General features: G+C 39.0%; 1 protein-coding gene across 3 annotated transcripts in view; it reads right to left on the reverse strand.

Moving 5' to 3' along the window:
• Positions 1-27,152, reverse strand: part of LOC127657362 (disintegrin and metalloproteinase domain-containing protein 12-like) — a 173,451-nt gene that overhangs the window by 37,336 nt on the left and 108,963 nt on the right. For all 3 annotated transcript variants that reach the window (XM_052146113.1, XM_052146111.1, XM_052146114.1), the window contains 2 exons: positions 10,014-10,191; positions 1,180-1,269 (listed from right to left, as the gene is read on the reverse strand). In XM_052146113.1, coding sequence (XP_052002073.1) covers positions 1,180-1,269; positions 10,014-10,191 — 268 coding nt within the window. The remainder of the gene's footprint in view (positions 1-1,179; positions 1,270-10,013; positions 10,192-27,152) is intronic.

Here is a 27,152-nt window from a genome sequence, read left to right on the forward strand (position 1 = left end):
CTCATTACTTGCCTATTACTGGAGATTCCACATATATGTTTTACTAGTTACAATTCAAAAAGGGAAATGGAAAATGAACAGATCTCAGGAGGTTAGGGTGGTGGTGGTGTAGTGGTCTAAGCACATAACTGGTAATCTGGTAATCAGAAAGATGCTGGTTTGAGCCCCACAGCCACCACCATTGTGTCCTTGAGCAAGGCACTCAACTCCAGGTTGCTCCAGGGGGACTGTCCCTGTAATAAATGCACTGTCTTGTAAGTCGCTTTGGATAAAAGCGTCTGCCAAATGCATAAATGTAAATGTACATAAGGAAGTTAATTCCTAACTTATGTAAAATTAAAATTAAAATTTGGTCATTAATTACTCACTCTCATGTTGTTTCATCACCTGAATGCTGTTTTTGTGGAACACAACAGGAGAATGTGGAACACAATTGGATCTTCTCTTAGCTCTTTTCCATTTGACTGTAAAGCTCCAAAAATGCCAAAAAACAAGTAGTCCATATGACACATGCATTTTATTCCAAGTGTTCTGAAGACATATAATAGCTCTTTTTCTTAAGGAACAGACAGACTGAAATTAAAGTCGTTATTCACCCTAAAATCTTCTCCTCTGCTGCAACTGTTAGGTCTCATCATCCATTCCAGATTAAATTTAGATCTGTTACTCACACAAAACTATTGTATGGCTTCAGAATATTTTAGAATATAGCATATGACACATATTAACTACTTTTATAGTGGGATTTTTTTTGTTCCTTTTTTGGAGCTTGACTGTCAGAGCCACTATGAAAAATTGTTTGGAAAGAGCTTGTGAACATTCTTTAAAATTTCTCCTTTTGTGCTCCACAGAAATAAAATGACAGCATGAAGGTTTGGAACAACATGAGTGTTAATAAATAGTACATTTTATAACCACTCAAGGCTCTTCCCTGGGGTACCACAGCAAACCAGAGGGCCCTGGTCTGGCTTCTCTTCTCAGTCAGTACGTGAGCCGAGTTCTCTGATTTATGTGTCTGGAGGCCTAAGAGGAAACTCAGTGTCTATGTTTGGAGCGTAAATGTCAGTTCATGTTACACTTATTAATGGAGCAAAGAGAATGTGATTTCCACACCTTTCTATTACACATGGTGAAAGAGAGAGCAAATGAGGAGATAGAGGGAGAGATCCACAAAAGTACCTGGCAGTTTTCACAGCACTGTCCATGGGCACACACAGCATCTCCCTTGAGAGTGCATGTTGTAGCGTTACAGCAGGGGTTCATACACTCCTGAAAAACACATGAATGACAATGGCTTTAAAAGGTATTGTGCCTGGTATAAGAAATATTTTCAAACTTTACCACAGTAACATTTTTATTCTTTTTAAAGAAATGTCCTGAGTTTAATATAGGTCAACAGCATCTGTGGCAATGAAATTGTTAATTAATACAGACAAAAAAACGTATCCCTCAGTATATAAAAACAATCAAAAATAGTTTACAGTAACACACTTACAATGAAAGTCTATGATACAGAGCATTCTGGAGGGTTTAAAAGAAGGAATGTGGAGCTCATTGTTTTATTCAAGCACTACTAATTACCCCTTACTGTACAAAGATATCTGTTATCTCAGCTGTAAAGTTGTCTAAATGGTCTATGGCAGAATCACGGCCGGGCCCCGCCCTCCGCACTGCCACATGGTCCTTTTAGCTTTGGGACTACTGTTCTAGCCAGATTTATTCTGGTTAAGCGCTATGGATTGGGACAACGCAAACTCCTTCCCCAGTTCTAATTTTACATTGTAAACAGGTTAGCCAATCGTAACAGAGGTCATTTACATATTACAGTCTTAACATGAAGGTACAGTAACAGCATTCCTGGGTATAATCTAATTACTTTTAGTACAAAATACAGTGTGACACAATACATTTAAAATTCTTGTAATCAGATTACAGTTACTGACTTTCAATTAAATTGCTTTTAAGTACGTTACTCTAAAATAGCCTAAGATTATTTATGTACAATAAATGTAAAACATGAATTTGTTAATGTGTATATTTGTTTGCATCTCTGTGACCACCAAAGGGCATACGGCCCCTAACGAGTCACTGTAATGTTGAAACATATGGTACTGAGTGTATGACTGTGTCAATGAACCAGGAGGACATATAGGGTAGAGCTCAATCAGCTCCTTAGTTCAGTAGTCAGAGCATTGATCAGTGAGTCTGCCATTTCTAGGGATGTCTCAATCGAAAAATCATTCCAGTGCACTGAAAAGATTGCTTCCTCCCTTATTGGAAGCGTCAACATGTCTTCTGAAGTCTTTCAAGTCATTAGAAGATGAGCACAAGTGTAAAACTATGAAGTCAAAGCTTTATTTTCTCTTTAAAAGAGCATTTTTGTTTGTAATGTCTTTCATCCACAATGTTGTTGATTAATAAGCTGTATTTTAACGCACAAGCACGTAATTATGTTGCTGGTGATTGCGTCATAACAAAGTTTTTTAGCAAGTCAGTCCACTGGCGGCCATCTTTGGAATGTTCTCGGGAAGCTATTTCCAGTCATGAAAGCGCAGATCCTATCTACGCATTTTTTTTATGATTACACTAAATAAACACAATTTTCCCGACTTGTATAGCTAATGTGCAGTGTTGGGTAATGTTACTTTTAAAAGTAACTTATTAGAATATTGCATTACTCCTAAAAAACTCAATTAATTAAAAAGTATATTTTTATGGAAAGTAAAGCATTGTCAGGTAAGTACTTTTGTGTTACAGGTCATGCTAGCTAACAAAACTCTTGTCAAAACAACATACTAAAACAAATATTTAGAAAGTCTACAATCAGTAGGTCTTCACGTCATATTTATAATGAAGACTCAATAACTGGAATATGCTTGATTTGTTTTTCCATCAACATGGCAGCCAACATGAATAAGGAAGAATAACCACTGTATTACCTAAAGGAGCAAAGTCCAACATTTGAACCTACATCATAGATGTCATCATGTGCTGCCCATCAACAATGCCAGAGTCAACTTGAGATGTTTTTCAGAAGTCAGGATAAAATTCAGTGGGGAATACCAACCTAAAATGTTCAAGGAATAAGTCTGATGAATAAATGAATATTTTTCACTTAATAATCGAAGTGCACACTTGTTTTGAGTTGATCCACGTTGCGTACAGATGCCACTGGTTGATCACATACAACTACAAACATGCATGTTGATACAACTTGAATGGAATCGTTTTAATGCTACCAAAATGTCTTAAATTCAATGTTTCACAAATAAAAACGTTTATTATAGAACAAAAATTTTGAATATTTTGTCTGCATACACAAACCATGTAGTACGTTGCTCGTAGCTGCTGATAGAGAGTCATATTTTCTCATTCTCCCAGTTAAGGGGAGCTGTATCACGGAGCAGTTCGGCTGCACAAATCAGTGAACTGAGTGAGTATTTCACCCTGTATATCATGCCGTGGCCAGTGGAAGACTAGTAATCCCTCTGCCTAAATGCGTTTACTGATTTTTTTTAATGCAGCGTGTATTTACACATGAATCAATCACATTTCACTCAACCGAATGTTGAATGTTAAATGCTTTAACACAGAGCAGTTCTGATGCAAACTGATCCTAGAGAAGTGGTTCCGGGCAGCTTTAAAGCAATTCAGAGGGAAAGTCAGCGATCATTCCACGTTGTATGTATCTATACAATCATGCCGTGGCCACGGGAAGACTTCTCTGGGCTTATGCCTGTGCTGTATTATACCACAAAAATGTGTTTACACACTTTTAAATGCAGCCTACATTAATCAATTAGCGAGAATCAAAGTACAACTTACCCGAATGTTACATTTTTGACAAAATGTTGCCTTATGAGGACACATTTCTTAACTCTTGCCATGGTTGTCATGACAATGGTAAAGTTTATGATGGCTGCTCATTTAAACTCCAGTTCACAAAAATGATGAGTACAACTATATTCCACTGAAGCTTTTAGACTAACATTTCTTTACCAGTAATATTTTGCAGTTTTTGGTCTAAAACCAGAGTGGTCTAAAAGAAGACTTATTATGCTCTGCCCATCGCTGTTGAGCATGGCTCATACTCTCTAGAAATATAAGCGCAATGTAGTTCTAGCGGGAAGACTAGCAGCTGTACATCATTGCACCATTAGCTAGGCAACTCCTAGCCAATCACATGTAAGCCATTGCTTTATAAGTCTGCTTACAATCTATCACATTTATGTTTCAGTGTGCTAACACGGCCTCCACCACCCCACCTCCGCCACCAGTTGAGTCCCATCCTGCAAGGGGGTAGGATCCTCGCCCATGCCTCCTATTTCCACCAAGATCTGATGGTGCCGAGTACAACTTCTTCAGACCGCCAGATGGGGCTTACACCAAAGAGATACATTATATTCCTGGTATACAGATAAGTGTAAGACATCATAAGAGACTATAAAGGGTCTACTTTTATTTGTGTACACTCACAATAACAACAAAACCTTGTGATTTTGTAAAATAAAGAAAATAATAAGGGTGAGCTGTAAGCAGCTGTAAGTCTCCACGAGCATATATCTGAAACACGTCACAAAAATGAACTGAAACTCAGCGAATACTTATCACACAAACATGTCTAACACAAACAACAAACAACATATGTCTAAAGAAAGCTTAAAATTTCTACTTTTAAATAAAACAATTCAAATTTAAAACAAATATTCTCCTGCAATGTAATCTGTATGAAACAAAGCGATGTACAGTTTTTACTGGCTCAGCTCATTATAGATAATGTGATCACACCCACCAACAGAGCGCGCCATTCATACGCTAATGTGCTGAGACGATCAAGGCAAATGGTAAACGCCCCTGTGGAGCGCAGGGGGGCGGGACCGGGCTAGAATGTTGCACGCCCGGTCCCCAATCAGCCTGATGGGGCGCACGAGGGATAAAGGCAGAATTACGGGCATGTCCGTCATGTGTGTTTATGTTTGTGCTTTTTGTTTTAAGTTTTCATTAAATTATAAATTTATATTGACAAGCCGGTTCTCGCCACCTCCTTGCCCATCTTAACCCCCGTTATATTGGTGCCGAAAACCCGGGAAGGAGGAGGGATGCCCGTCGCAGAGTCCTCGACACTGCTGTCCACCTGGGGAGCGCCGCTGCCATCTTCCGGGTGACGGAGTAGCCCGAAACGCCCGGACGTGGGGAACGGCCGTCGTCCGCGGGGTGAGTGGGGACTGGATTCCCCGACCGCCTGGAGCAATGGAGCTGCTGCCTGGGGTGGAGGAATGTCCCCATGTGCCGCCAAAAAAGCGGTGGGGCATTCTGTCCACTGGGGGTTGGAGGTTTGACCCCGGTCTGCCCGGGGAGGAGCGGCTGTCATCCACCGAAGAGTGTGGACGAGTGCTCGAGGACCACGCGACGGCACATCAGAGAAACGGTGAGTGAGCTTCTTCTCTCTCTCCTCTCTCTCTCTCTCTCTGTCGCACCATGTTGGCCTTTTCCCTCTCCTATTTAGTTTTTGTTGTTGTTGTTTTTCCCCTCCTGTCTCCTCTCAGGTCGAGGAAGGCGGGGATGTCCTGACGGGGCGCAAAGCACACCCCTCCCAGGGAAAAAGGGGGGGGGTGTATGTCATGCCGGTGGCACCGCGGCCTGAGGTAACGCCGGGAGGAGTGTGGAGCGGAGGGGGGCGGGGCCGGGCTAGAATGTCAGTGAGTTTGATGTAAACACAATTCATTCACTTTACTGCGCGTTTGTAATGATACACAGGCGAGGAAACTCTTGGATAGTAAGGAAGAGTTAACATTTTCCTCAGAAGAAGAGCAGGACTCCGATGAACATTTGTATTTTGAAGAGAGACTTGATCCAGCCGAGGATACAATTTCAGAAAAATAAGTCATATAGTTTTCATTAGTTGACATGCTATTTTATATAAACATGTACATATTTTACTAGTGGGAGTGTTTCCAGACTTGCCAGCCAGGATTCAGAGTATTGACATTTGAAATATGTCCTAATAAACAAGTTTTAGTTACATGTAAATGTTGTTTCGGCTAAAGCAGGTATATAAATTTTATGCAGTACGATATAAATATGATATGTAATATGATATAAAATTATATGAATGTTTAGAATATATTTTATCTTGTGTTTATGCTGCCTCATTATCATCAATGCTTGTGCTTGCAAATATCTGTTCAGGTGTAAATGAGTAAAATGCATTTTAAATATGCCCATATTAGAAAATCAGCACATTATAATGATTTCTGAAGGATCATGTGACACTGAAGACTGCAGTAATGATGCTGAAAATTCAGCTTTGATCACAAATTGCATTTTACAATATATTCAAATAGAAAACTGTTAATTCAAAGAGTAAAAATAGTGTAAAAAGTGTTTTTACTGTATTTTGGATCAAATAAATGCATTCTTAGAGAGCAGAAGAGACTTCTTTTAAACAGTAATGTAGGTCTAAAATTAAGTAAAGTGTTTATGTAAATAAAATGTATAGTCAGACTACTTTTAACTTAAAACTTGATTTGGATTTAAGTCTCCTCATATTCATTCTCTTTCTGTCACATTCCTCATTGATAGGCCCAGGGGAGGGGTCTTTGTCTCCTCAGGTGTGAATCACCTCAATATTCCTGATAGTTCACGCCTCCTCGCATATGACCTTTCTAACACTAAAATTGTCTTACAAAATTAAATTAGTATATTGTTTTGTGAATGAGTGATCAGGATGGTTTTCACATCATTTTGTAGCAAAAACTCTAGGCTACAAGATCCAGTTCTCAAAAGGCTTGTGAACAAATAATTAGTATGTGTTATATGGCCTTATTTCAATGACTTAAAATTTTAGTTTTTCAAAAACCATGCATAAACGTTATTTTCTCAAAAATACAAACCTGTACACACATGTTGCTCACATATTATTGTAGCCCAGTTTGTGCTGAATACAGTGTTATCAGACTTTAGCCATTAATATGTTTTTAAGCAACTGTAAAAAAGCACAAATGTCAAGGCATGTCAAAACTTCTCCAGGGCCCAAAACACCCTCAGACCCCAGAGGGTTAAAAGATTATTGTTTGTGGTGCAAGAAATACTGACAATTTTTTCAGTGGAAAAATAAAATGCTACAATAACCTAAGATGTGACCCATTTAATTTGACAATGGACAACTAGAGGTAAATAACAATGAAAAGCAACAAAAAAATCTGAACATTTGTCCAGTTTGATCGATGCCTTGTATATTAGTTCCAGGTGTGGAACAGTTTTCTTTTAGGAAATTCCCCTCTGTCAACCACTTCTTTGCATCCATGGTAACAAAAAAAGTGTGTGTGTTGACATGTCTGGTTTAAATTATTGGTTTATACATTGTTCTGATTTTTTTAATTGTTTTTTTTATATTCTTTCTCTGAACTCTTGATAACAGAGAACCATTTTTGTGTGCACTTGTGTAAAAGAGAGTGACATCATCACTGACCCAAGGTGGAAATGACAGGGATGTCAGAGTCCTAACACAATTGAAGGAAAGAGGACATTTATCTCAGATGAGAAAATGAGAGGAAAAGATAAGAGATGAGTGAACCCTGCTAAAAAAAAAATCACAAGTTGCCTGAATTGGATTGCTGGTCTTAGCTAGTTTCCCACCCTTTCCCAAGCTTGTCTGTTGGGCTTAAATGATTTTGGGCACTTTTCAGTTTGCCAGGCTAGAAGACAAGCTACACCAAATGAAGACTAGCTTAAACCAGGTAAAACAAGCAAACTAGCTCAGGCTGCATAAAGCAGCATGGCATTCAAATGTTGAAACTAATGACAGTGTTAGTAGTGAAGTAGAAGAACTTTGTTCTCATACAAAAAGCTAACAAACAAATTTTATTTTATACACCCCACAATCATGTCTGTGGGACTTTTCTCTCTCCCCGCACTCATTCCTTTTCTCCCCCTCATTCCATAACAAGATTCTAATATGTACTGGGAGAGATGCCGAAGGGTTGGGGAGGGTTGGGTCAGTCCTCTGGATGTAACTACTCCTCAGAGAAATCTCTTTACAGACCTGATGTTTTCTCTAAACAAGTGTCAGCCAGTTGCGAAATGAAGGGGGGATCGGGCTCTTTCATCCTTCTACCCAACACTCAAGTCTGGCTGCTGAGCTTTTCTCTCTGCTCTTTACCCACTTCCTCCCTCAATCCCTCTGGTGAGATCATTAGAGCTCATGGGCTAGAGTGCAAGTTTAAAACACAGACTTTCCTTTTTGAAAGATCTTAGACTTAAATTTCAAGCCAGACATTTTTCCTCTGGTCTATACTTCCAACGTTTACATTACACACAACACTACATTTTCTCATGAAAAGTCACATCATAAGCAACATTAGCAGGGCAAAAGAAACATTATAAAAGGGAGGAGACGGTCTAGCAAACAAATGGGAGAAATGGTAACACTCAATATGGCGGCTGTAGAAATAAAAGTCCTGCCTTTCATAAAAAATCGTCTTAAGCCAGTCACCTTTTTTATACCATTGTTTCCTCTAGAAGAACAAGCAAGCACATTAACTAGACCAGCCTGAAAATTAATCAGTTTATATAGCTGATTTGAAATGTTATTGAAACGTAATCTAGACAAACATTTGGGATATTTCTGACTTACTCTACTCAAGTATATAGGAGCTAAACTTGAATGTCAATTGCCTATATAGAAGACAGCACTCCAGAGGCATTACAAAGTTGGCCGCCAAGTCATCTGACTTTCCTTAAAGCCACTTTGGCTACATTTACAATACAGTTGAATGAGGCTCAAATCAGATTTTCCCTGATATGTGACACATTTAAAATAATTGCTTGTATGATTAAACTTTGATGTGAATCATTAAAAAAAATGAATTGCAATAATATGTGAAGCATTACACATAAAGTTACAAATGTATATCTGTTATACTGTATATATATATATATATATATATATATATATATATATATATATATATATATATATATATATATATATATTGATGGACATGGGGTCTCCATTGTTTGACACTCACTGAAAATGATTTCCACAGTGGAATTACTAACTATGAATCATAGACTCCCTGCAGAACCTGTAATAAGATTAGAGACATGCCAGTCACTTCTGCACTGTTTGAGATTTCTTTCACACTTCATAAAATCCAAGTGTAGCCACTTGGCAAGCGCTCAGTAGATTTTCTCAAATATATTTTGTTGTTTGGAAATGTCTATCAATTCAGGAAAAGATTTTCAGGTCAAAGTTAAAGTAAAGGTCAGGGCAAACTCTTTCAAAGCCTTCAATGTCCCTGCTGAAAAGACCAGCTTAGATTAGCATTAATTTCCATGCTAGCCCAGGCTGGTTAAAGGGAGAGTTCCAAAAATTAAAATTCTATAATAATTTACATTTTACACCCTGTCTAAACTGGAGGCGAGCTGTACATAGCTTTGCGAGAAAAGCATATAATTTCCATTATTAACAATGATCCAATGTCGATAGCATCAAGCTGTTGCATTGCTTTGCGTCAACTGATGCATTCGGTGTAGACAGGGTGTTATTTACTTCTTGGCATCTCCTTTTGTGTTCCATGGAAGAAAAAAAGACATCTGAGTTTGGAACAGCATGAAGGTATTGCTTGTGTCCCTTTAATGATAGTTAGTGCTAGTTTGCTGCTGGTCTTGTTGGTTGACCAGCATGGTATTTCAGATGAAGAGGTTGGCCAGAGAAGTTTTGCCAGTTAAGCTACCTTAGAAGTCTGGTGGAATTATTAGCATATTAGCGTCCCATGCTGGGGACCAGCATCTGAAACACAGCATGTGCTGGTTTCCAGTAGGGCTATTAACATTAAACCAACCAAATGAAATTGCAAAAAAATAAAACAACTAAAAAAACACATCACCAAAGACTGGATGTGGAACAGGTTTTAGATCAAATTCAGATGAATCATGACAGCTAAAAAAGAGAAGCAGCCTGCTTTTTTAGTGATGTTCAGAGGTCTTTGATATGTCGGGCTCTTTCATACCTCTTGCTCTCCACAGTCACACTCTTCTCCTTCCTCGATGTATCCATTGCCACATTTCTGTCCCCCGTAGATCATTTTGACTTCAGGCATATTATACAAACACATGCCAACCCCTTTCTCCAGACTCGCCACCAGATCCTTCTTACTACAGGTACTGAACACAGTAGGAAATGGGTACCTATTTAGAAAGAGGAAGGGAAATTAGTGAGAATTAATTGAGGACTTTGGCATTGGGAATGACACAATTGGCTACAAAGATTTTTGTTTTGTATATTTTCCACAGGCATTCCAAGTGAGTACTGTATCTGACTAGCATTTGTATGCTCAAAACAAAGGGGATTATACAGACAAACTTGGGAGAAAAAGAGACTACTAGCACTGCAAACAAATAATTTTCTAAATCAGTATTTTTGTCTTGTTTTCCAATAAAATTATAAAAAAATCCTTATAGCAAGATACATTTAATTGAGAGGCAAAATTATGTAAAACAACAAAACTTATTTACAGAGAATATATTTTGAATTTAGTGTATTTTTAATACCCCATAGGTAATATTATTTTTTTAAGCAAAAACTCATTTTGATAGATTAATTTTTAAGACAACTAAACTTAATTTCTTAGTCTTAATACTTTAATCAATACATTTTATTTTATTTTAAAGATATTTTATTTTATACATATTTTTAATAATTTGACTGGAAAACAAGACAAAAACACTTATTAAGAATAAGATTTTTTGCAATGAGAGAGCAAATAACCAAATAAACTAACTCAATTATAATGGCACACCATCCCAATGACCCAGTCAAGCATAAAAAGTCATAACAATTCAAATTCCTAAAGTCAACAATGCCATTACAGTAATTCTATGAACAAAAATGACATCAAATCAAAGTGAATTAGCATATGATCTTCCACCATGGCATTCATGCCCGAATCCTCTACGTGACAGAACACTAAGCCAGCTGAGCATAAGCCAATATGGTGAGGGTTCACAGTTGAGATATTTTTCAATTCATTCATAACAAGTCCCGATACACGATTGTAAACAAAACCAGTGCTGTGCCTGACCTCGGCCTGACCATAGTCACGCTAATGGCCACAGACACAAAGACTGAGCTCTTTCAGATGAAGTGGGACAGCGGCCGATCAGAGTCAGGGCTGACAGCTTCGGTCGGTGACAGCTGCCTCGGGCAGGATGCAAGACAAGGTGGGAGATCTGAGTGGAAAGCAAACAAAGCTTGTTTGGGTCTGGGTTCTGCTCACTAGAGAGTGCTATAGAAGATTCTTCATGGTCTGCTGCCATTATCTTCAGTTCACTTACCCAAACAAGCAGAAAAACAGAGTGTGTATTTGCTATGCACTCATAAATATGCGAAACATCTGAATAAATGGATTTCCTTGGGTTTGTGTGTTTTTGAAAAGCTTAATAGATTAATAGAATATGCATGCATGTGCAGAAGGGATTAAAACATTAATAATCATAAGGTTCATGGGCGTAATACTTGCTCGTAATCCTTTTAGTCATTATACTTGCTGGCCACATCCTAACTTATGTCGGATTCTATATAATATTTTGTATTACTGGAATGATTTAAAGGGGTAATGACATGAGGAATCAAATTTTCCTTGATTTTTTGACATATAAAAATTAATTGTACTATAAAAACATACTGTAAGTTTCAGAACTCAAAACTTCCCCCTTAATAGAAAAAGAAAATGTATTTACTGTAAACCAAGCTGCAAAAACTGCTTTTTTTTGGAATTTGTGGATTTTGTGATGTCACAAGAATCAAAATGTCAGCAAAAGTCTGCCTCTACTGCAAGACATCAGTGCCCACTTTTACAATGTTACACCCTTGGCCCAACTCACTGGCACTCAGTCAGATAGAGAAGAGAGATGGACCTCATCTGTCATAGGAGATTCATCTATACCAAAGGGGACTTACACAGGACACCTTTCAAATTTTTTATTTATTTATTTTTACATAAAAATGCAAATGCAAATTCTTGTCTATTCAATTACTCATCTGATGGATGAGAGAGCTGTATGGTGTCCTATATGTAAACAGACATGGGAGATGTGAGAAGTTGAGCCAGATCAGCATCTCTGCTTTGTCAAGCCAAGTAAAGTCAAGTGGTTTTTATTGTCATTCAACCATATACAGTTAGTACAGTACACAGCGAAACAAGACAACGTTCCTCCAGGACCATGGTGCTACATAAAACAACATAGGACAAACACAGAACCACATGAAACTACACAGACTAAATAACATATCTACATAAAGTGCACGTGCAAACGTGTGCAAAAAGTACAGGACAGTAAAATAAATTACTAAAAGGAACAGGACAATAGGCACAGTGAGAGACAGTACACATTTGTAATCGAGTAGTGCAAAAAGATGACACTTTCAAAAATGCTAAATGTAAACATAACATACTATGAAATAGTGTTCATGTTCGTATGGACATAGCAGTTATTGAGGTAGCAGCCAGGTATAAAATGACTCTAATGAACTCTAATGTGCAAAAGTTGGATGGTGAACAGGTGTGTGTGTGTGTGTCAGTCCAGTCCCTGAGTATTGAGGAGTCTGATGGCATGAGGAAGAAGCTGTTACAGAGTCTGGCCGTAAGAACCCGAATGCTTCAGTACCTCTTGCCAGACGGCAAAAGGGTGAAGAGTTTGTGTGAGGGGTGTGTGGGGTCATCCACAATGCTGGTTGCTTTGCGGATGCAGCTGCTCAGGATGCTCTCAATAGTCCCTCTACAGAATGTAGTTAGGATGGGGGGTGGGAAATGTGCTTTTCTCAGCCTTTGAAAAAGTAGAGACGCTGCTGGGTTTTCTTGTTAATAGAGCTGGTGTTGAGGGACCAGGTGAGGTTCTCCGCCAGGTGAACACCAAGGAATTTGGTACTCTTGACGATTTCTGCAGAGGAGCCATCGATGTTCAGCAGAGAGTGTTCACTATGTGCTCTCCTGAAGTCAAAAACCATCTCTTTTGTTTTGTCCACATTCATAGACAGGTTGTTGGCTCTACACCAGTCCGTTAGCCGCTGCACCTCCTCTCTGTATGCTTTGGCCTGTTGAAGCACCAAAAAATCAGGAAAAGAGCACGGAAAACTCCTGATTGTTTCAGTGCAGGATTATGAAATTTGTGTTTCACCATGAATCGTATTACATACACCACCGTTCAGAAGTTTGTGGTCACTTGCCTGAAACATTTCTCATGATCTTAAAACCTTTTGATCTGAAGGCGTATGTTTGAAATTAGTTGTGTAGGCAAAAATATAATTGTGCCAACATATTAATATATTTAATTACAAACATTCTCTATTTAAAAAAAAGAAATGTTTTTGAAATGGATGACTTGGACCAAAAAAGAAAAGAAGCAAATTGATGGAAACTCCTTCAATACTGTTTAAAAAGCATCCCAGGGTGATACCTCAAGAAGTTGGTTGAGAAAATGCCAAGAGTACATTTCTGCAAAATCTAGGCAAAGGGTGGCCACTTTGAAGATGCTAAAATATAACTTATTTATTTGGATTTTTTTTAGTCACAACATACTTCCCATAATTTTTCTATTATTCCTTAGTTGAGATGACTTTACTATTATTCTAAAATGTGAGAAAAATTTAAAATAAAGAATGAGTAAGTGACCCTAAACTTTTGAATGGTAGTTGTGTATGTGTGTATTACGTTTGAACATTTCATTGTGGATTGTATGTGTTTTCGGCTCATATTAGCTTGTATTGCTTGTGAACCAGTCACAATATGATTCAAGCTTTACAAAGGAAATTTTATTGAAGGATGGAACAGTTAAAAACACTATTGGACCCGATCGCAAAACCGCAAGTAAACATTTTCATTAATTAATATTTCAAATGTTTGTTTGATTGTTTATGGTGCTTCAGATGCAATGTGTTGGATGTGCGTTATGTGTAAAACCTGAAATTTAGTTCTATAATACAGTGGTTCACTGCGCAAAGGTTGCCATGCAGAGCACTGCAGGTCCTCCAAAATGCCAAAGAGCTTTATTTGCACCGTGGTCTCCTCCGCCCAGATCTGGCATCTGAGGCCATCATGTAGTGGGCAGGACTGCAGTATATGTTCTGTTGTCATGCTGCTGGTCTGACAGGGATACTGGTCTGACTGGCCAATTCTGAACTTGGTGAATAGGTCTTGGTTCATTCAGTTGTGGCCTGTCCTCAGCCTGAATATGAGAACCTGCTCTGCCCTTGAGAGCAGGTGGTAGGGCTCATTTCGTTTGTAGAGTGGGTGCTGCTGCAGCCACTTGTTGTGTTGCTGTGCCTTGATGATGGTCTTGGCTTCTTTGTAGGTGGTTGACCTGTCACTCTGTTCCTTTGTAGTGCCTTCCTTTGCCAGAGTGTCTGTGGCTTCATTGCCTAATATGTTGCAGTGAGAGGGAACCCATTGCAGCACAACTGTATGGGCTCTGCACAGGGAGGTCAAGGCAGACGACAGGTCGTTCAGTTATTTGTCTCTGGCAGTACCTAGCCTGTAGGACTGACTTGGCGTCGATGAAGAACACAGCGTTGTTAAAGGAGAATGGACTGTGCTCCATGTGGGCTGCACCTGTCTTGAGCGCTGCTGCTTCAGCCTTGAAATATGTATGTATTTGAGGGGCTGCACAATGTTATCCAATCAAGACAATTGGCCTTTACCCCAATTAGTATGACATGACCCCTTTAACACTTTCATCTACAGCACAACAGAAAATGTATATCTAGCACACTGACTATTCAGTGCTATGTTGAAATGGGGCATAGAATTTGTCATTTGGGTGAGTGGCGCTATAGTCAAATTGAAAAAATGTCAATTTGTGTCATAGCAATATTGTTCACCAGCAAAACCTGGTAAACTTGGCCTTTTTTGTGAAGTTGGTTGACCAAGTTTTGATGGTTAAGAAACCTGGTGGGGAAATCAGCCCACCAGCATCCAATGCTGTGGACCAGCATCTAAAAGACAACACATGCTGTGGTGACCAATTCTTCTAGTCTTGTCAGCAGGGTGCTTACTCATATATACCAAGGTCGTCTGTATAATATTTACCAGCTAAAGCCACAATTCTTCATCCAAATAAAAAATTATTCTCAAACAGAATGTGCAGGCATGATCGGCCACTCACACACAAGTCACATCCATTTCAACTTCATCTACTTTTGACTGAAAGTTTTGAAAAATTTGTAATGAACTCGGCCCTGCGATGGACTGGCGACCTGTCCAGGGTGTCCCCCGCCTTTCGCCCAATGTTAGCTGGGATAGGCTCCAGCCCCCCGCGACCCTGTACACAGGATAAGCGGTTGACAATGGATGGATGGATGGATGGATGTAATGAACTCTCTTGCTTTTAACACCTCAGGTTCTACTAACCCGTCCTCAGTCCCTCAGGATTGATTGTTTCCTACACCATTCGTCCTCATCAAAGAAAACCTTACCACTCACCTTCAGCGAGCAAAAACTGAAACACTGGGCTGAATCAAACATCCATGACTCAGACAAGAAATGATTCCGTCATCAGTGCCAGTAAAGCAAAACAAACTCAGTGCACATGAAAGAGAGGAAAACTGTTGGAAAGGATGGAGGGAGGAGAAAATGTTTGCCAGGAACATCTGTGCTCCCTGGGGGTAGGTCACCACTTGTTTGGGGTTTTGCGGTGGGAGCCAAGCACATGGAGGTGGGGAGGACGTATGCCTTGACTTCTGAAGAGGGTTTCTGGGTCCATCCTAATACTTAATTCTGTGTCCCCACTGCTCCCTGCCTGATAACAAATTACCAGATTAAAATTTTATTGCTTGCTCTTTCATAGCTCCAGAGAGTTAATAAAGTTGTCAGTTTTCATTTAATGGGATAGTTCACCCAAAAATGAAAGTTCACTCCCCTCAAGCTGTTCAAAACCCATATGACTTTTATTCTTCTGTGGAACAGAGAGGAATTTTGAAGAATTTTGACACAGCTCTTTTTACCATTCCATGAAAGTGAATGGTGACTGAGACAGAACATTTCCATACAGGTTTCCATATGGGTAAATTATGACAGATTTTTTTTTTAGGGTAAAAGTCTCTATTTTAAAGGCTCATCATTTAATCTTGCTGCTTGTCTAGTTAAAACAATCAAGATATTATTTAGAGATCTCATTTCGATTATTCTTTCCTATAGGGCCACACACCATCATATTTCAGCCACAGAAGAAGCAGACAGAACTCACTTGGCATAAGCTGGTTGCTGAAAATCAATAGTGTCAACTTTCTGACAATAACACAGAAGCAAGCCCTTTAGCCTCAAAACACTGATTTGCAATGAGCTATTAGCTTACTGAAAATATCACAAATGCCAGCAGTATCAGTGTGGAAGTGAGCTGGGACACAATGAGGAAGTGTGCAAGTTTTAATACCACCTTTAAAGGGATTAGAACTGAAAGAGAGCAATCAGTAGTGGCTTCTGAAATGAAAACTTATGACATTTGCAAATGAAAGTGACACATACTTTATCTTAAAAACCCTAAGAAAAAGCTAATGATCCAAAAATGACATTTAAGTGATGCTGTTTGTGCAATGAGCTGTTCTCAATAGTAAATAGTAGTTACAATAGTAATGGTGACAGAGGAAATGGTCTTTAGTTTATAGAGGGACTGGCACTGGAGCTGAGCAGCATGGGGATAGAAGATTTGGAACAGCACATGGGTAAGCTAGCAAAGATTGGCATCAGGTCAAGTGGGTTAAGCAGGCTTAGCATGTTGCATAATTGGGCAAGCTTTTGGACAGATTGTTTTGTAGGGCCTGGCTTGCTAAGCCAAGGCTGGGATGGTTTAGGGCACAAATGTGTGCATAAGTTTGATATTTGTCTGCCAGTCCACACTCAACAGGGCTGCAGGGGCCTTTGAGATAAGACAGGCCACAAATGGAAACACATGCCAAAAACACATGCACATACAGCATTTATAGTACTTGTCCACTCGAACCTTCACACCATTTTTTCCCTTCAATGAACTCTCGTGATTTTGCCATTCCCAGCAACAATCTGTGCAATCCTTAAAACCCTCTTGATACCCTCAATGCAATAAAAGTTTTGTGTTTTTCAGTCTGTTTCATTGTTGTGAAATAGAGGCTATCACTTGGTTAAAAAAGGGACAAACCCTTTGATTATGTGCTGCCCCAACTTCCTGCTTCAATAGGAAACATGTCAAACAGGAAAGAAAACTGCACTCATCAAGTCATGGGGTTCTTAAAGAAATAATTCACCCAAAAATGAAAATTCTCTCATCATTTACTTGCCTCATGCCCTCTAAGATGTGTTTGACTTTCTCTCTTCTACTGAACACAAACAAAGTTTTTAGAAGAATATCTCAGATATGTAGGTCCATACAATGCAAGTGAATGGTGATTAGGCCTTTCAAGCTCCAAAAAGGAGATAAAGTCATCATAAATATAATCCATCAGACTCTTCTGAAGCAATCCAGTTGGATTTGGGTGAGAACAGACCAAAATATAACTCCTTTTCACTGTACATCTTGGCATTGCAGTCTCTAGGCACCATCATGATTTCAAGCTTGATAAAACTTCCTAGGACTGGATGCATGCGCAGAGCACTAGATGATGCTATGAAAGGATGGACTAAACATTTAAATATGAGAAAAAAACAAATGTCCCCCTTGAAATCCTTCCCATTTCAATAGAACGCAACAGAGCCCACCCACCTTTTTATCAAGCTTGGTTCCCAAAGTTTTTATCCGATTAATTCTTTCCATAAGGATGTCATAAAATCGTTCATAAAAGAGTTTTAAGCCATGAGCCAAACTAACCAGCTCTGAGGTGAATCAAAAACATTAAAAACTTTGATTTAAAACAAAAAAGTATTTGAAAATCAGACAAAAAGACAAAAGGTACAAGACATGAACTACAGAACAATACCATGAAGCACTGCAAATGATGTAATCAAATTTAAAAAAAGATTGGAAAAAAAATGAATTATTGATTTAAAGTAGCTGATAAGAATAGAATATAATATTTAATGAGAGAGGTCAATAAAAATGGCCAGAATGGTTTGAACTTACAAAGTCTACGGTAACTCGGATAACCACTCTGTGCAATTGTGGTGAGAAGAATAACATCTCAGAATGATATTCTGAGATGCGGGTTGGCATTGCTTTGGCGGCACAAGGGGGACCTAATGTTGTGGCTGATCGGTGTATACTGTATATACTGTATATATATATATATATATATATATATATATATATATATATATATATATAAACTAAAAATATTTAGTGTAGGGAGACCAACTCGATTACATCATGAGAATGATCGGTCGCTGCAGTGCTCTTTTGCCGTGCTCTATTTGCTGTGATTCTCTTATTGGATGGTCTTTTTCTGCTTGATCACGTGTAGTGTAGTTTTCATCAGAAATTCTGCATTAAGCACGATTTTGAAAAAATGAAGTTGAAATAACATGGATTGATGGCTTCAACAGGAGCATGTACAAGCGATGAACACCCTCAGAGTTCACAGTAAGTCTGTCTTTAAAGGTTTATGAGTTATTAAATAAATTCCCGACTGGAAAAAATGTATAGGATTTTTACTTCCAGAACTAGACTGTTACACTCTATTGTGCTTTATGTCCATCTTTGCCCCAGTAAATCACACCCCCAGCAACAACAAAAAAAATCCCTCTAGGACCACTGCGTTTCATCCTATCAGAGCTGTGAGCAGAAAATCTCTTTTCTCAAATCCAATATATGCACACATCTGAAACTTTAACTGCTGTCATTAAGCATCTGCTTCAAAATTCTCCTTAAGCATTCGTTAAGCAAAACCAAATCTTTTCCCAGACTATTCAGCACAACAATGAACACAGATGCTGATTACGGTGTAAATTATTCTGAAATGACATGCCTGCTGTCCTCTCAAAAATTAATGTGCTTAAACACTTTGATATATTTATAAAACTGTGCAATATTGAGTGTTTACAGATAACCAATGGTTCTAATCAATCTCCAGCACTCGCACATGCTGTCGGCACCTCTGATCTGAGGCCTGTGCACCTGCTGTGCTTTAGAGACCTTTAAATTGGAGGTAAGAATTGAAATAAGAACAAACACAAACCAACTACAACACTACATCAAACGAGACGTGAGAGGTGAGCTGAATATTGAAAACAATTCGATAAACAAGAATGAGAGAAATTAAAAGCAAGAGTTGCGCCAAGTTAACTTTTCTGTTTGGGTGTACCAAGAGGACCATTTTATTGCTCTGATATTGCTCTTTCTCAGTTCAGGATACTCTGAAATGTTTCATTTAAATATGTTGCTCAAATTCTCCTTAAATACATCAGGAAAATAAGAATGGAAAGACAAAGGAGACAATTGCTGATGCACAGGTTATAAAGCTATAGAATTCATGTAAAATGCATAGGTCAGATATTTTGGTCTTTTGATTGCAGACAGTAGAGCCTTAAATCTTGACACAGTTTGAGAAATTGTTGAGATCTCTTTTGAAACTCTAGAGGAGACAATATGTGAGATTGCCGTGGTCTTTTTCTCAGGAAGCAAAACTAAGACTCAAATGGATAGTTCACTTAACGGTGTTGGAACAACATGAGGTGAGTACCCAGGTGAAAAAGACGTACAATTAAGTGTATTAAAAATGCATTACATTATATTTGTATCGTACTAAAAACATATTTAAGTACATTTTTAATACACTTAATTGTACGTCTTTTTCACCTGGGTAAATTATGACAGAATTGTAACTTTTGAGTGAACCATCCCTTTAAGCAATAGTCTACAATTAATTTCATTGAAACAAATTGAGATATGAAAGAGATCTCATTTGTGATTTTTCTTCTCTACACACAGATACACACCCTGATGATTATTGTTTCAGCTGAGCTTGCAATTTGGATTTTTGTCTAATTAATTCTGGAAAAGACAGAGCATTTCACAGGACACTGATAGCTTAAAGCCCTCTAAAGAACATCAATGCATTCCAAGAATGTGAATCAAACAGCCTGAGAAGCCTAGTTTATGGTTTAACCATGACAAAATCTGATATCATAATACACACACCCATGTACGGCAACGTGTTTATAAAAACACGTCATTTCAAATATTAATTATTTATAATATTGTAATATTTGGGTGGGCCAGGGTGAGCCATGGCCCACCCAAATTAGACCCAGGCCCACATAGAACATTTTAGATTATTCTTTTACTTAAAATACATAATTAGAAAATAGTTAAAAAAATGCATACAATTCTGATTTCTGAATGTGTGAAAGAAATGTTTGAATGTGCCACTTCTCAGTTGTTAAGGAAAATGTTGGCCCCTCCATTTTGTAGGCCCACCCAAAAGTAATTTCCTTGCTACGCCCTTGATTTAAACACAATCTCCTTGTCCTGTTCTCTTTGCACACACACGCACGCACGCACGGACGGACGGACACACACACACGCGCACGCACGCACGCACGCACGCACGCACGCACGCACACACACACACACACACACTAATCATTTTCATTAACCTGCCTAGAAAATTCAATGCCATTTGCATCAGGACCTTTTCAAATCGCAGTTCTAAGCTTGACCTATTAGAGTTGTTATGCTATCAGCGATAGGTGTGACATGAGGAAATTAATGTCTGTTTAATCAGCATCCTCTGACAACACAAACTGATACAAACTCAGGCTCTATTGTGCTGCCTGTTGTTTAAAAAGATAAAGCGGCCATTTGTGATCCAGTGTGCGGCCACCTAAATAAAAGTTGAAAGCAATACCAGTTATGTGACAGCATCAGATGTGCTCTTTCAAAAAGGCCATCTGACATGCTTGATATGCAAATGTTCTCTCCTCATTTGCTCTGAACAGAAGATAGAGTCCTGAGATTGTGTGAGGTAAGCACTGTTTAAAGATGTCAAATAAAAACATTTTAAGGTTCTGGTGATAGCCCTTATACCAGCATCCTATATGCAGTGTCTGTTTATTGGTGCAATTAAAAAAAATAAAATAATAATAATTAGTCCACCTGGCAGCCATCTTGGTAATGCCCCCCCCCCCCCACCCCCGCCCTGCCCTGCCCTGCCCTGCCACTGTTTATAGTCTTACACATAGAGCTCCTTTCTACATGAATGGGGAAAGACTGAAATCTCACAAGCAAATCACCAATAAAACATAAAAATTGTGGACAGGCCGCCTCCGTCCTGCATACCATGGCCCTCCTGCAAATTCACCAGGCCAAGGCACTCAAAGATCTGCACTTGGGTAATCCTGACCCCGACGTGTTGCAGGAACTGCGCTCTGTGACCAACCTCACTCTCCGGGCCATGAAGGTCACAGCACGGACACTCGGGTAGGCGATGGCCACCCTCGTGGTCCAGGAACGTCATCTATGGCTGTACCTGGTCGAGATGAGGGAGGTATGATCCATTTGCTCACAGAGGGCGTCCTCCTGTGGCTTCCAAATGTCAGGCAACTCCGCCTCAACCTGGGCTCAGCTCTCAGCCCAGCATCGAGCGCCCTGCAGAAAGCACACACCCCCTGTCTCCCGAACATCCTCGAGGACCCGGAAGGCAAGCATTCCTTAGACGGACTACCCAGAGAATAAGACGTTTTCTACGGAGCTGGTAAGTAGACCACTTTGTCCCCTGGTGGAGGGCCTGGAGGAGAATCCTTATTTAAAGTTATTTCCTTTCGCATCCCCTTCGGGCTGCGGTACCCATTCTCAATAAAATAGCAATTTTATCTGGCCCGCAAATGCCGTTCGCACGGCAACCCGCTGCCACACTTCAGCAGTCCCGGCACCCCGGACGCGGATCTCTCGCCTCCGTACCCACGACTGCTGCCCCCCAGCCGGCCAGTTCTGATGAGTCTAGGAGAAACTTACACGTGACCTACCTCAGTGCACGGCGAAGAAGCCAACACCCTAAGTGCGGAGATCGAGACCCTCTTACTCAAAGACGCAATAGAGCCTGTCCCTCCAGCTGAGATGAAGAAGGGTTTCTGCAGCCCTTACTTCATCGTACCAAGAAAGGCTGCGGCTTACGCCCGATCTTGGACTTGCGAGTTTTCAACCGGGCCTTACAAAAACTCATGTTCAAAACTACTGTGCGCCCACAGGGACCAGGTGCTCAGGCACATCAGCCGTCTAGGGCTTCAGGTCAATTGGGAAAAGAGCAAGCTCAACCCGGTTCAGAGCATCTCTTTTCTCGGCATCTCAATGACAGCTCGCCTCACCAACAAGTGCGCGCAGTCGGTGCTTAAATGCCTCACCTTATTCAAGCCAGGCACAGCGGTTCCTCTAAAACAATTCCAGACGCTCCTGGGGCATATGGCATCCTCCGCGGCAGTCGCGCCACCGGGGTTGATGCATATGAGACCGCTTCAGCACTGGAGTCCCAAGATGGGCATGGTGCCGCAGCACGTACCGTGTGTTCATCACCCCTGCCTGCCTTTCAACCCCTGAACAGACCTCTGTTTTCTGCGGACAGGAGTCCCCCTAAAGCAGGTGTCCCAACAAATTCTGGTCACCACAGATGCCTCCAAACAGGGTTTGGGGGCCATGTGCAATGGGCACGCAGTCGCCGGCTCCTGGACGGGGCCTCGGCTGGGTTGGCACATCAACTGTCTAGAGTTGCTGGCGGTAATCCTTGCCCTGCGGAGGTTTCTTCCACTAATACAGGGCAAGCATGTCTTGATTCGCTCAGACAGCACCGCTACGATAGCGTACATAAAGAGCCAAGTCGGCGTTCACTCTCATTATATGTCACAACTCGCCCGCCATCCCCTCCTTTGGAGCCAGCAGCGACTCGGGTCATTGCGTGCCACTCACATCCCAGGCAACCTCAACACGGCAGCGGACACGCTGTTGCGACAAGGTATGCTCAACGGAGAGTAGAGGCTTACAGCAAAAAGACCAACTACAGCCTTTCAAATAAAAATCCTAAATCGTCTCATTGGCAAAGACAGGACTTTCTTTCCAACAGCCACCATGTTGAGTGTTGTAATGTCTCCCATTCATTTTTTAACAAGTTGCCTTCCTTATTCTGTCTGTTAGTGCATAATGTTAGCTTGTACAGTACAGTATGTGGCCAACTACACTGACAATTACTTCCTGTTTACATTTCAGGCTGAGCTAAAATAGATCTTACAGAAACTTGCGTTTACTGTAAAATCCAAAAGCATTACCAAGTTTCTTAGCTAGCAAACGAATCTATCTCTGTTTCTGTCTCTGCATCTTTCTACAATGTTATTTTGTATTTTCTGTTCACTTCCACTCTCTCTGCATCTGTTTCCTTATCTGTGTCTGTTTGTCCTCCACTCTCCCTGAATCCTCTGGCAGTCTGTCTTCTATCTCGTTTTGTCTTTCTGTCTCTTCATTTCGACAAAAGCTTGTCTCTCAGCTGAGTTTCCACCTCTGAATCTCACAGCTTGTAAGTTGTTGTTCGTTAGACGTTGCAGATAGGACACTGGGGCTGAGAACTCACAGCAGCTGTCAAAAAGAGAAATAAAGCTGTATGCAAGATCATGAATTTCTTATGTTTGAACTTTAAAATAGATCCTTGTAGAGTAAGAACAGCAACACAATAGCAGGAAAAGGGCTTTGAGGAACTGAATAAATCAGAGTCAGATGGTGAAAGTAGTTGGAGCCAGGGGTTAAATTGGGATTTCAGAGGTGGGGGAACCCTACAATTGGGGTTGTTATAAATAAAATGTACAAATAAAATGTAATTAATAAAAATGTTGTAATAACATACATGGGTGTCTAAATATGGATATATAGGCCTCTTTGGTATGTAATTCATAGAAGTTTTTTTATTTATTTCAATGAATCAATTTGATTGAGCTTCTGTTTTAATGATTTGTTGATTATTATTTATTGATGTCATCAACTTAATTGTAAAAATACATCATTACATGGAAAATTTGGTTAAGTAGATGAACCAGTAGATGAATAAATAAAAAATTATATCACATATATTTTATACATTTTATAAAAATCAGAAGTTACCTTCAGACCTAGGTTGGAAGTCATCTTATATAACCAGCTTAACTTTAAGTCTAATGTTACAATTTAAAGGTAAATGCCAATTGTTTTTAACAGGGGAAACAAACACCTTCTGCATGACCACTTTTTACTCAAACTGTTATTCTCATAATATAATTTGCAATGACAAATTTGCATTAAATTATAAGAGTTTAAATTCTTCACTGCCGCTTGAATTCTAATTTTCACTACAGTGAATCCCACTGTATATTTGCTTGGGAAAACAAAAATCCAAAAACAAAATAAAATACAAATAAATGCTGAATCAACACAAAGGGAGTACACAAATAACAATGAAACCTTTTACAGTGTGTTGGTCGAGCGGTCTTCTGTTCTCAAGTTGTAGGCCTATGATATTTTGATCAGATGTTGCTTTGGATGTGATTGATTCCTGATTTAAAACCCCTTCGGGTATTCAGCTTTTAACAAAACTAAACAAATCGCTACTGCATATCAGTCGATCTAAGAAAGGGGTGAGCAGTTGATTCCATATTACATGATTTCTAAGAATCAGAGATTGGACTGAGGCATGGTACTGAAGCAGAACGTGTGTCTACTGTATATGCGTGGGCATGCAGTTTCGTGCTGCTCTCATATTCTGCCTCTACCAGGTCCACAACTAACTAGAGCGAAGCATAATGAGCTTGAAATATTTTTGAACAACTTACTAAATAGAGACTGAATGTCTCAAGGTGATCAAACAAAAACCGCAACGGAGAATACAATAAATGGGACGGATTGACAAACAAGCACATTTTTTTCCTTTTTGGAATTTAATGTGCCGGAACGCCATTCCAGAATATAACGGCCCAATTTAACCCCTGGTTAGAGCCAAGTTACAGTAAGTTTATTTAGCCAGTGGAAACAGCATTGAGACGAAGGTTCAAAAGCAGATAGAGAATGCAAATTGAGAATGTTGTATAAATCTGGGATCTGTGAGTGTAATGTTTGTTTAAAGAGCATGAGCACACTACAAAACTATACAATACTGTAAAATTATACAAATAAATAAATAAAGAAAAATAAAGAAATTCTAGTTAAAATTTTTTGTCTTTCAGTAAAAATCTTCTTTAAAACAAGACACATTTACATGACCTGTTTTTAAATTTATTTTATTGAATTTAATTTGAGTTTATTAAATAGTTTTTATTGAACAGTTTTAATAACAACACATAACTCATGCTTAAAAGAAAAAAAAAAATCCATATGGGCAGCACAATAATCTAAATTTAAGATATATTCCACAAAAGCAAGCCTTTTTATCCTACAAACGTTTGCTTTTGAAGTTTTTTTTCTCGTTTTAAAGATGTTTCAGATATTCTTTCTGGAAAACAAGACAACAATACTGATTACTGATTCATGTAGTAGATTTGAGTTTGTTTGTTTAAGACTGTATGACTGTGAGTTTCGGCCTTTAGGTTTGAATAAACAAAGGAAGTCTGTGTTTTTCAGATGGGAATTGATCAAATGGGCCAGCATTTTCCTGACTCTGCAATAGTACACAGTTTCTCTTATACAACAAGCAAATTTTGCCAACTTACGTGCATTACCTCTTAAAACACAACAAAACAAGCTCATTGACTTACAAATTCTTGTGAACAAACATAGTAAAACATTTCAACCCACTGTAACTTGAAACTTGCATTTAATTGCTGCCATAAAGAAATTGTTCACCCAAAAATGAAAATTATAAAGGAAAATTGAACCCATTTGACTCTATCCTCCGTGGAACACAAAAGGAGATGTTAGGAAGTATTTTAGCATCAGCCACCATTCACGTTCATTGCACATTTTTTCCAGACAATGAAAGTAATTGGGAACTGCGGCTAACATTCTGCTTAATGTCTCATTTGTTTTCCAAAGAACAAAGAAAGTAAAATGTGTTTGGAATGACAAGAGGGTGAGTAAATGATGACATCATTTCCATTTTTGAGTGAACTATCCCTCAAATTAATATTCCAGGTTCAAAATAATTTAAGCTCAATCGCCAGTGTTTGTAGTATAATGCTGATTACCACACACACCCACACACACACACACACACACACACACACACACACACACACACACACACACACACACAAAGTTTAGACTCGTCCCTCCTTTTCTTTAAAAAAAGAAAGTCTGAATTCCAGGATTCCATGATTTTAGTGTGATTAAATCTCTTACTAACCTTTTCTGTGTAAAGTTATACCGTTTTACAACTTCCTTCCATGACGAATAAATGGCATAAACCCTAAAACAACCGCAAAAACGACGATTAAAACCACTTTAAAGCTCACGTGATACACAAGTTTTAACAATAGAATGAATTTAAGTGCTTTTTATACAATTATAAGCTTTATATTTCTGCCTTTTAACCTTCTGATACCCCCGGTGTGAAGACTGTGTTGTGATATTTTAAATAACAATAAGCTATAGAAAATCTTTTATGTGTCCATGAGTATTGGTTATTCATGTTTTTGAGACATTACAGACATTACAGCTGATTTTCTGTAAAGCTGAATAAAAGTTCTTATTCAAACTTATATCCAGCATCATCCAATCACTGCCAACCATGTTAAAATAAAATGTTGCGTTGTAAACTTCTGAATCTCTGTATTGACTACCATTATCCCATGTCAGCCAAACAGTACTGGTGAGTTGTCCAAACATCAGCTGCAGCCAAAAATTTTACTTTTGGTTGGCTTGTAGGATTGAATGCACTTAGATTGAATGTTGCATAGAAAGTTAAAGGATGCTCCCTTACTCCCCTATTTAGTGAATGACTTAACCTCCAGTGTGCTGTCTGTCTTCACTGATCTCAGAACAGTTTGAAATGCACCTTATTTTCATCCTAAGTCCATATAAAGCCTCTGAAAGCAACATTTTCAGCTTTTGTATTAACCCATTAATCCTCAATGTTAAATTGCATAGTGAATTTATAGGAATGCCTTTACTAATGTTAATTAATATAATCATATTGCACCGAGACAACAAAATAAAATATAACAAAATTTATATTTTAAAATTAAGCAAAATGACCCACAGATTTGTTAGAGGTGAAAGTTATTAAAAATTACTAACATATTTTTTCT

Source organism: Xyrauchen texanus, chromosome 16, assembly GCF_025860055.1.
Source record: "Xyrauchen texanus isolate HMW12.3.18 chromosome 16, RBS_HiC_50CHRs, whole genome shotgun sequence".
Taxonomy (NCBI): domain Eukaryota; kingdom Metazoa; phylum Chordata; class Actinopteri; order Cypriniformes; family Catostomidae; genus Xyrauchen; species Xyrauchen texanus.